The sequence below is a fragment of the Periplaneta americana genome, chromosome 15 (assembly GCF_040183065.1).
Source record: "Periplaneta americana isolate PAMFEO1 chromosome 15, P.americana_PAMFEO1_priV1, whole genome shotgun sequence".
Lineage (NCBI taxonomy): Eukaryota > Metazoa > Arthropoda > Insecta > Blattodea > Blattidae > Periplaneta > Periplaneta americana.
The window spans coordinates 30,136,812-30,149,240 of NC_091131.1; the positions used below are offsets into that span (position 1 = coordinate 30,136,812).

General features: G+C 37.1%; 1 protein-coding gene across 1 annotated transcript in view; it reads right to left on the bottom strand.

Moving 5' to 3' along the window:
- Nucleotides 1–4,510: 4,510 nt before the first annotated feature.
- Nucleotides 4,511–12,429, bottom strand: part of LOC138714749 (uncharacterized) — a 23,832-nt gene continuing 15,913 nt past the window's right edge. Inside the window, exon 3 of the mRNA XM_069846854.1 lies at nt 4,511–10,700. Within this exon, the coding sequence (XP_069702955.1) occupies nt 6,453–10,700 (4,248 nt within the window). The 3' untranslated portion in view covers nt 4,511–6,452. The remainder of the gene's footprint in view (nt 10,701–12,429) is intronic.

Here is a 12,429-nt window from a genome sequence, read left to right on the forward strand (position 1 = left end):
TGTATTTTAGCCATTAACATTTTCATTACAACCAATAACGAACATTTCACAAGCATCAATGTGAAATACGCAACGAGCTAGCACTCGATGGAAATACGACACAGTCCAAAGTCGACCGTGGACAGTCTGTTTCTAGTTGCTAACCGCTTGGAGCGCTTTATCACGAGATTTGCAAAAAAATCACCTCAAGCTTCGCGACTGTATATAGTAGACTGTGGTATATCGTCGTTTACTGCAACGGTGATAATTGCATCAATGATGACGAGGACTGAACCTTGAAAGGTATGTACTGCAGTACGTTATTTTTCTTTTCCTTCTGACTGTAAGGAGATACAGTAGCATGTTGAAGTTCGTCTGTTTACGTTCAAAACCTGTTCAGCCAATGGTCTGAATGAAAAAAATGTAACAATTGTAAATGTAAGTCATCCCGCATCCACAGTCTACTTATAAGGCTACGATTTTCTTTCACTGTACTGTATTTTTTGCAGTTTATATATTTTTGTCAGCTCTCTTTATTCCTATATTTATTTTATTATCGTAAAACCTGATGATATCCGTGCGTTTTTAAGCGCTTCAGTAAAGCACTTCATGACATTGCTGCAGCGAAAAGAGGGTCGAAAAAACTCAATTCAGCAAAATGGTGCACAATTAATATTGGCTTCTATTACTGCAGTAATAAATTTAACCTTAAAAGAAACGAACATGTTAAATAGTTTGGGCTTCCATGATAATTACATGAGATTATTATTACTAGACGAATTTAGCAATAATAAACGTTGCAAAAGGCCAAAGCACGCTTTCCGCCATAATGGGTCGTGCATCAAACTCGTAAAGCGGTGTTTGGATTTGCTTCAAGGTTGCTGCAGCGAAAGTAATGTAATAAAAGAACGGTCTTGCTGCTCGGAACCCTCTAAATACAAACTTCAGCAGCATGAATAAACAACATTATTCCATTAAGAAAATATCTTGAAACGTAAGAACAGGAAAGTGCAAGTTGTACAAAAAAAATTCCATAACCAAATTATTTTAAAAATCGTATAGACATTTCTTTCACGTGTTGGAAACTCCAATTCATGACGGGCCATAAAGAAATTGTGCTCATGTCGTTAAACACTGTATCTTCGATGACGAATATTATGTTTTTGTCCCTTGAGATGTTAAAAAATCGACAGAATTCTATATCAACAATAGTAAATGTGTAATATTTTGTATCTAAATCGAAGATGAAATTTACTATGTTTGCAAGACTGCTCAAATCAAACTGGAAACACATGCCACCATCTAGCGATCAAATGTAAAGCTTGCTAGCTAATTTGTAGCTATTAGATAGATTTGCTTTCAGAAACGGGAATAGACTTATCTATTCCATAAAGTTATGGAATAGATATCAGGAGATTTATGCAACTGAAAGTAAGTGAGAAAATTTACCTATTTTTCCGTTTTTCAGCAACAATAAGCTTATTTCTATAAAAACATCTTAAGTATTTCACTCACAGTACATTTTTTTCGTTGAATAACTCAATGTTGTCCTTTTTTCGTCCTACTAAACATTAAAGCCTCCTATAATTTATCATCCATTTATTACATTTCTAACTGCTGTCAATACTGGTTCATTGTAAGCCACATTTCTCTTTTATTTCTATTTATAATTAGTTGCATATTTTTACTTTACAAACTGCCGCTAATTATCAATAATTTATAACATTTTATTTACATCCTCATATAAGGTACTTTGATAGGCATCTAGTCTGTGAACTTTCCTGTAAATCTTAATTAATACATTTTTGCATATTTTTATAGCTGAACTGATTAATTATTTAGGCTCGTAAATTAAATTAATTTGTATATTTTATAGCTCAAATGATAAATTGCTTAGGCTTGTAAATTACATTAATCGTCTTGCTATGTATTGTATATTTTTATAGCTCACCTGATGAATTATTTAGGCTTGTAAATTGAATTAATCTGCTAGCTATGTATTTATTTTTGTAGAGCTCAAGTGATAAATAGATTAATATCCAAATCAAGGTGACACGAGATGTAGTTACTTTGTGAAATCTTGCAGGTTTCCGCCACTCTTCTGCATGCCGTTCTGCCACAGCATCTGCTGGAGGGTCAGCCACTACTGCCCAAAATGCAACCACAACATCGGCACGGTGTAGCGAACAAAATACATCCTACATCACACCTGCGCATTTTTTTTTATTTCTGTATAAAATTTCATTCCAGCATGATTACTAAATAAATCTTCCCTCATTACATTTATTTACACAGATAAAAAAACTACCATTAATTTACCTGTGTTCTTGCATATTATCCATACGCATTAAGAGGATGTGAGCGTGTGTAACGTGCAAAATTATACATATGAAGTCGTTCTCCTTCATAACTCCGAATACGGCCCGCAAAATAGTCAAAAATAATCTTTTACACAAGTCCCTCATTATTACTACTAAAGGCTCATTCACAATGAAAATTAAACAATGTAAGCGTTGACTTAAAAATTTAAACGTTACGGTAAAATCAAGAAGTCATACCATCATTCACGATGGAAACATAAACATAACCTCAAAGATACTTGGTAACCATGGAAACATAACGACGCCATTTTATCATATGCCTTATACTTCAGCGCTCCACGATTGTGTTCTGTTTGCAAAATCACATCATAAGCATAAGCATGGAAGTTTGGAGTTTGCAAACTTTCATGTTAACTATTATGGATTTCTTAATTTGTCCTACAGAATAATCTCTGTAATGTTGACAATTAATATTTGATGACAAAAATTCGCTCTGGCACCGGGGATCGAACCCGGGTCTTTGTTCTACGTACCAAGCGCTCTGACCACTGAGCTACGCCGAATTCAATCCACAGCACCGGATCGAATCTTCCTCCTTCATTATTTCCCTTTGTGGCCTGACTCCAAGTTAGGCATATAATATGTTTACGTATATGTCTAGTGTCAACTGCAGTGCATCATAACTGCGGAATCCCGGCCAAATAAGTCAATCAACTGAGTGCACTCCTAGTATAATGGCAGTTGACATTGGACATACACGTCAACATATATGCCTAACTTGGAGTCAGGCCACAAAGGGAAACACTGAAGGAGGAAGATTCGGTCCGGTGCTGTGGATTGAATTAGGCGTAGCTCAGTGGTCAGAGCGCTTGGTACGTAGAACAAGGACTCTGGTTCAATCCCCGGCGCCGGAGCGAATTTTTCTCCTCAAATATTAATTTTCATGTTAACGTCTAACGGTAATGTTAATGTCAGTGTTTATGTGAATCATTGTGAATGATCCCATTTGGTAACATGGCCGCAAACTTCTGTGTTTTTGTTACGGTTATGTTTAATTTTCATTGTAAATGGGCCTTAACTGTGAGTATAGTGAGTTCCAGCGAACGTTCCAGGTTTTTCTGTCGTCCCACCCTTCTCGCTTCCAGCACTAGCGGTACTTGCATCCGAGAACCCACTGAAATTCGCCGTAGTAAAACTTGCTACAGTGCGCAGTATATCGTCGTTGATTTTATGAAGTCAACCTATGTAACAGTACAGAGCATAATTTTTCAGGGGGAAGAAAAAATTAAACATCAATAGGCCTACACTGATCCTCTATGCTATATTCGCCAACGTTTTCTACCGAATTATCTAATATTCTTCTGTAGGCCTATTGATATTTAATTTTGTCTTCCTCCTGAAAAATTATGCTCTGTACTGTCATAAGGGAGATTTCATAAAATCAATAACGATATACAAGTACCGGCATTATTACCGGTCGTAGCGCGCGAGTTTAGTGGGGAGTTCCGACCTTTCTCTCGCACGGGAGAACATCGAATCGGCGCTGAATTATAGTGATTTATGCCTATAGTCCTGTGCAAATAATGCTCAGTAAGAGCTCTGATCACCATTCCTCGATCTAGGTTACCAGACTGAAGTGTGGAATGCACGGAGTATAAATTACGTAATGAACCGTGGGGTGGAGTTGCACTGCGAGAGTACAGTTTCTTAACAAAGCGTATTTTCGTCTTTTTTATTGCTGCATGGCATGGATTCGTGTGATCACCATACGTAATTGAGATTCTGTGACTCAACAAGTAGGTATATTTTATCTTATTTCATTTGTTTATTCATTTAATTATTATTTATTTAAGTTATCCATATTTCGCTCTTTCATAATTCACAGTACTGAGGAGCATGTCGAAAATTAAGAGCGCCAAGCGTTTCCTTCACAACGAACTTATGAAGAAGTTCGGAGAGGAATATTTTCTTAATAAAGGAAAAAACTGCATTTTAAAATTTGTACAAAAAAAAGAAAAGGTAAAAGGACAGATACAACTCGATTTTTCGAAGAACGCTGTACAGCAAAAGGCACATGGAAAATATTAAATTACACACCTAAGACAGGTCTTCGACATATTTTTACGACGCTGTATCAACATCTCAGGTTATTTAGCGTCTGAATGAAATGAAAATGATAATGCCAGTGAAATGAGTCCGATGGACGAGAACAATGAAACAATTTTTAATTACATTCACATTTAATTAAAAAAATACAAACTGTAAAACTAACAAAAACTTTCATAGATTTCAGACAGTATGCTATTCCAATACAAAATGCATAGAAATATACTCAAGAAATTCTTTGACGTGTTGCAAAGAATTTCTTAATTGACGAGGGGTGAGGAAAACAGCTCTCCATCTCTATACACATGAAATTCAGAACATGATTTTTCTTTCACTTCTTCACAATATTAAATTGTCACTGCATTTAAACTCAATTGCATAAAATGTCAACCCTTTAAAATTCACTTCACTTCTGTATGTAGAAGAACTTTTTAAAATCTCACTTTGGAACGCAAAATACAGGCAATGGAAACAAGTATTAAGTACAAGGAAAACAAGTTCCTTTCCAATTTAAAATTCAAAATTGTCACATTATAGCGACAAATTTTCAATAAAATTCCGTCTCTAAAATAATCAGACACACTTTACTTACAATGTTTAAAAACATTTAATAGTTTTAAATATTTTTCAAAAAATAATTGCGAACATGTCCTCATATTTCCACTTTATTTCCATTTAGAATTATTCAAAGTTCCAAGAGTAGGTACATTGAAAATGAGATTACAATCCTACGATTATAAATTCTGATCAAAATTTTGTCTCACAGGTTACTTTAATTGCTATCTTAGACTTTCAGACTGCAGAAGTAATCCGATGCTATTTTCTCTGCGATCACTTCGAACCATGCTGGTATTCTATGCATTTAAGAGGACGGTCGTATTACACCTTATTTCATACAAACTCCTAAATGTTAATACACCATGAAGCATTGAGTAGGAAATCTGGGAAAATGAAACTGAATTAAATAGAACAAAAGTAAGTAAAAAAATTAACATTTTTATTACTCTACACGTGACTCTACTAGTAGCACTCACATCATCATGAAATCTTTCCATCCTGCCTGATGTAGCTTACTTTCTCTCAATTTATGAACCCGCAGCCATGATGTGATTTTTATGGTAATGGCGGACATATTGGAAAGTCTGGTAATAAATAATTTCCAATTGGACGTTTAATTTGTCACTAACTAGTTACATGTTTATATTATTTTATTGATGTCAATTTTTTTTAGTTTTCCCAGTTTCATTTCCCCAATTTACTATTTTATGCTTTTAAGATATTTTTAAAATATGAGACTGAATACTCTACATGAAATTATGTTTTGTTACGAATTTACAAATTCGTTATAAAACATTTAACAAGTAAATTTAATATTCTGTCTCAAACATTTAAACATTAAGAATGTAAATTCAACGTGATGTTTCGATGCACATTTTCAAATGCGCATAAACAGAAGATGGTAACGAAAGCAAAAGGCTGAATACAAATATGAAAACTTACTCTTCTCAGTCAATTCTTAAAATATCAATACAAGTTCAGGTAGATCAAACATTCCGCACAAAAACCATGTCCACAAAATTGTTTTCCAGTCCGAAATAAGTAACTTCATATAAAATATCAGGAATGCAAATATTTTCTTACGCATCATCAAAATTTCTGACGACTACACAAGGCTGCCAGAGCGTTTGAATATAAGCCGGTCAAACAAATAATTGCACGAGTACTATACCTAAATCTTTATAGAGACCTCAAGATGCTTCAGACATGACAGTACCGCCGGCGCAGCAGGTTGAAGATAGTGTAAATTTATATTAAAATGCTCTGTACATACAGCGTGAAGAGTCACTTAAGAAAACTAAATATCAAACCCTTAAAATTCCCACACCATTAAATCTAGAGCTCAAAATGCCCCTTTCAACAAATGTTCTGTAAAACACTTTCCTTCGAAAAGGCACTGAAACACAATAACCCACTAAAACAAAATGATTAAAATCCATAAACCTCAGTCACATGCTATTGATCAACAGATTAAAACCTAATACCGTGTCAAATCTCCAGATTTTCTAACGAGAAAGTCTTCATAATATCCATAGCAGTAAACTCTGACCACTTTATCGCGAGTTCAAAGGCAGTGTGTCCAGCACTGTTACGTATGAAGACGTCAGCCTTCGGCAACAAACACTCCACCACGTCTTCCGCACCAACCCTCGCCGCTATATGCATTGGAGTATCGCCGTGAATGTTTGTGATATTCACGTCCACTCCCTCACTAACGAGAAACTCCACTGCAGACATACATCCTGTTTCTGCTGCAGCATGCAGCGGTGTGTCCCCGAAGTGATTCGGAGCTACGGGGTTAGCACCTTTCTTGATTAGATATTTCATAATGAGTGACCAACCATTTCTACAAGCCAAGTGTAGGGCTGTATCTCCCCAAGAGTCCTGCGAATTTACCAAGTTGGTGCAACCAATGCCAGCTACAGGTACGAAAGGTAACCAAGATTGGTTTCTCTCCAGCATTTGGGAAACCACCAGTGACTGGTCATTTTCTGCAGCCACCATAAGAGGGGACCTGCCTTCAGAATCGACAATATTCATGTCTGCGTTTCTGTCCAAAAGACTATCAACAAGTTCGGCGTGACCGAACTTGGCAGCGATGTGCAACGGTGTGAACAAGTTGGTCTTGTACTTCGGAGAGGTAATGAGAGCATTTACCTCTTCAGAAGTCCGAAGCAAGAAGTCCACAAGCTTTATGTATCCGCATTCAAGAGACACAACCAGAGCTCTACGTCTGAACTCTGCGTCGTCCTTTAGACGTACCAGGTCTGCTGTACCACAATTCTTGTTCAGCAACATCTCCACAACGTACCACGAACCAGTCTCCTCCGCAAAACGCAGAGGAGTCCATCCCAATACTTTGTCCTCTATGAATTCGTCCGCCTTGCGTGCCACCAGCAGATCACCTATCCTGCAAAGGAGACCTACGTGTTCGTCGTCACATAGACAGTTGAGTCGAGAGGAAACATAATGCAAAGCAGTTCTTCCTCCACAGTCTTGACAGTTTATGGGAACATCTTCCTGCAAGAGCTTGTCAACTTTTAAAATGTCACGACTCAATACTGCCTCATGTAAAGGGTGATTTCTAGCCATTATGTCCTCAAACATATTTCTCATCACCTGCAAGGAAGGATCAAACATCTTTCGTTGAAGAAATTCTTTGTTACCTACGAAGTTCGAACAAAACCATTTGGCCGCAAAATATTCACTCACTGAACGGTGCACGAAACGTGGTCGACCACCGATGATATCAAGGATAATTCCAGTATCTCCTAATCTCTCGAATTTCATGGCAAAATGCTCGTAAGTAGTGAGCACATCGCTGTTTCTCAATGTCATCAACTCTTTTTCTAGGAACAGGTCGAACATGGCAGCGCACATGTGGTCCTTGGTGAAGATGTTGTACAACTCTACATTATTGGTATTCTCGTATACTTCACTGTAATTAATCTTCACCAACTCCCACTTCTTTTCGACATACACTTCGAAATACGCGATCATCTTCTGCTCCTGTGGCAATTGTGTGAAATCAGATGGATCGTGGCTTTCAAATACATCAGCAAGCATGTTAGTCTGGAGCGGAATTCCAATAATTAATTCGTCTTTACCAACCTGTGGAGTTATGACCATTTCAGTTATCTTCTGTGTTGAGATAATGAGGAAATCTTTGTGAACCATTGGATATCTCTCTCTCCAAAAACTAGATAAGAAAATTTTCTGATGATTTGTTGAAAAGTCGTCTAAAACGCATGGAAGTACACACAGCAAATCCTCCAAGTATGATCTCCAAATTGGTCGTGAGGCAACCCACAACTTCTTTACTTTACGCGATTGAATGTACTGAATCAGAGTAGTGACTTCTTTCATGTAAGAGTAACAAACCTCATCCAAACCGTCAACAACAACTATAACATTCCCTTTCTCACGCAAACTGTGACGCAGCAATCCTTTTCCTAACCAAGAATCATCTGCGTTTGCACATCTTGAGAGAATGTCGAATGGATTTTTCTTCTCAGCTAAATTCTGAACACAATCAGACAGATTAACTCTGATTATCCAATACCTGGGGAATTCTATCGCCGTGTTTCTAATAAGATGAGTGAGGAAGGTTGATTTTCCATCACCAGCTTCTCCAACTAGTAAGACCGTGCCATTCGGCATATCCGTGAGAGAACCTGGGTTGTATAAACATTTCAGTTTCTTTATGACATGATCGCGTACTAAATTCATGTCACCTTGGGACTCCTCTAAAACCAATCTACCTTTATGCATTTTCAGTCTATGTATATTACCGAATTGTTGCCTAATTTTCTTGAAATACTTTCGCGGCTGAGGTGTGTTGATAACAATAATTTTCTGCCTCTTTTTGCTGTCAATAAACATGTCGTGTTTTGTGATTTCTATTATAGGATCATCATGCCATGCTAAAAGCGCTATCTTGCGGACATCAACACCACTCACTGCCAGAATAATTCGTTTATTCCTGATCTGGAAGATTTCCTTAGATACGAAAGCGCATTGCAACAATGATCGTATTACATAAGGATATACCCCTTCATAGATATTTCCAATTTCTATATTTTCCGTCAGTATGGACTGAATCATTGGAGTATCAACTGCAGCAGGCGAGTCGACAAGCTCACTCAGATGTATTTTCTTTCCTTGAAACACTATTTCTCGTGACATGATTTCATCGCGAGACTCCTGACATAAATACTCCAACGTGCAAGTGTCTTGAAGTCTCAAAGGAAACAGCTTGCCAGAGGCAGCAGTGCACGATATAAGAATGAAGATGCAACGGCCATTGAATTTTAACTCTCCCGACAACTCTTTTAGCAAATCTTCTTCACTTGGAATACAATCAGGATTATGAAGCTCATTGTAAGTCTTCTGGATTTCCAAAGCTTTCTTTATCAGCTTCCATGCATTCTGATCGTCTCCATCATAATCCCATCCCCACTCCACAATAAGAGAGGTACACCAGCAACTGGGCCACACCGACGTTATCTCATTGTACGAATTCTCAAATGTCTTAATGTTTACAATAATACATCGACCATTATGGAAGCGCTTCATAACCTGATCGAATTTCAGGCAAGACAATAGAGTGCAATATCTATCGGCCAAAACATTAATGGTTATGTTGTTAATTAGAAAAGCGCCAAAATCTACCAATTCGTCGTAAGAAAACTTTATCCAAAGTTTCTCTAACTCATCACGCTTCTCTGCGCTGAGACTCTCAACTCTATGCTCCCTTTTTCGTAAGATATCAAGCCAAAAGCTCGATTTCTCTGTAAGATAATAATCACCTTCATCCCACCATTTACTAATTTCATTTATTACTTCATTAACGATTTCTTTGGCTACATATTCAGAAGCTGAGAAAGCATCTTTCATTTCTTTTTCCATTAACTCCACCAAACCATTTTCACTAGCCTGACTTGTAAACAACCTAAACTTGCGCAAGAAATTTTCGTAACTAGGCGAACCATCAAAATCTTCGTAGTCTTCAGATAGAAAGTCGAGGTCAGAGGGACTGAATCCCTTGAGAAGTGTACTCATATTGAAAACTAGAACATCTGTCTTGCAACTCTTCATGAATTCTTTAATTTCCTGTTTCGGTGTACAACTCTCTTCACATCCTTCAGGAAACCTGAGCTTCAACTCTTGTACTAATGACGAGTAGGTCTCAAGATCGTTGAGCATTGTAGCTATGCCACTGTCCGCAGTAAAGGTAATTATATCATCAATTGTCTTTCCAGAACTCACAACACTACCATTGCTGGAACTTGACGTTATAGGAGTGGAATAGTTTGCATCATTGCTCATGTAGACGCCATACCTGAAGTTTTCTTCCTTCCAACCAAATAATTCTCTCTCACTCGTCTCCATTGTTAAGTATAATTTCTGTATACTGAGATATGAAGAGAAACATTTTCGTAAGCTCAACTCCCGCTTCGGAAGTAATTCATGCTCAGACCCTTGTATTTGCTGAACTCCATGAAGTATTTGTATAAAGTAAGTCTTACTCTCTTGAGACTCCTTGTGAGTATAGGTGAAGACTACATCGCCCAGAACTCCAATGCTCTCTGTGTTGGCAGCTAAATGAAATTTTGAAGTTTTATTGATGCCTCTCAAGAACAGAAAGCTGCAAACCATCTTTCCATAGGACGACTCTTCAGTTGGAAGATTACTGCGCTTCAGGTATCGCAGTATTATGTTTGGAGAAGTCACACCCTAAACGAAACATTACTGCATTTAAAATTGGATAACATATATTTAGAATCTGAAATTACTACAATTAAATAAAAAAAAAAAAACAAATTGTTACCGGTACTGACTTTATAGTTTCTGAACTATCTGAACTAATGTGAGCAAGTGACTAAGAATAAACGGCGATGTGATTTAAAACATTATGCAAATTTTTAGTCAAGATGTCTGAATTCTCTCCCTATTAAAGGAATTCAAAGTAGAAAGATACAAAATCTGGATATTGTTTATTTATATACAGTATAAACTATATAGACTATGACATACATATACGCGTATACGCACGTATATCATGTACACCTATACGTCAGCGTATAATACGCTCCCTTCTGTAAGACGAACCCAAAAATTTAAGCAGTTTTTTCTTAAAAATAAAAAATGAAAAAAATTACGGCATTAATGATCATAACATTACCATAACCACCACCACCAATCATCATCACCATCACCATCAGCACCAGCACCATTATCACCATCATTATTATTACAGACCTAATAAGAATAGTAAACAATACTATTAAATGAATAATTCTGGTAAACTTGTAAATTGTATCTTTAATATACCTACAAATTTTAATGAAATGGGATGAATCAACAGTTTTCGGGTGCGAGAAAGCGATTTGGCTAGGTCTCGATTTCGGAAAAGCTCCTTTACCTAGCAATTACATTAACTAGCAATTCTTGTAGATTTTAAAATTATTTCTTTAAAACAGCTCTAAGGATTTTGATACAATACGATGAAGATAAAGTTTTCGGATGCGAAAAAGCAATTTTCAAAAATCTCGTCTGACAAAACTCATTTAAGGGGTTACACAACAAGATTTATTTCTACGAACTAATAATAAAATAAATCTCATTCGAGAAGTCCCGGCCTCAAACCCTTGACTGGTCAATCTGACAGATTTCCTTGGTTTTTCTTAAGTTGCAAAGGCAAATGTCGGATTGAAATAGAAACAGAATTACAACAGTAGCCCATGGTCTACTGATGTAGCCTATCCAAAGATACTGCAACGAGATATGACGTGTGTATGTGTGTCCAGTACCTACTCCACTTGCGTGATTCGGGTTCCGCATATTGCAGGACTGTGACTCATTTTCAAGTTGCACTCCACTTCGGGCCATGCTATGCATGATGTTTTTCTGTGAAGAGTCATATCGTGTACTATGGCGAGTATTTGTAAGTATAATGAAGAGAATGATTGAGGATGAATGAGAAGGAGAAACCCGGTGCCGGCACGTAGCCTACTCCTGTCGAATAGTACCAAGAGAGCCGCCAGGCTTAACGTCCCCGTCAGAGTGACGTATCACCATCAACGTGACATACCTATGCCTTCTATTCACATGCATTTGGGATTTAACCCAGGCATATTGATGCACAATCTAGTGAATAAAAGTTGTGCACCGTCACCTCTTCTAGTCTCGAGGTAGAAATTGATCTGAAATCGAATCGAACCAGGGTCGGCTAGTTTGAAGGAAAACGCGCTACCACAGAGCTAACAAATATGACAAATGTTAAGGCATATATAAATAAACTTAAAAAACTAAGGCACACATTTGAAACTCTAATAGAAAAAAGAATTAAGAAGTAATTATAGCCTATATGAAAGAATCTATAGGCCTATTCAATCCCTCGACCTTGTCCCCCGAGCCGCGACTCGATTTGTGATCCATTTATGGTTACTTTTGTGTGATTTAT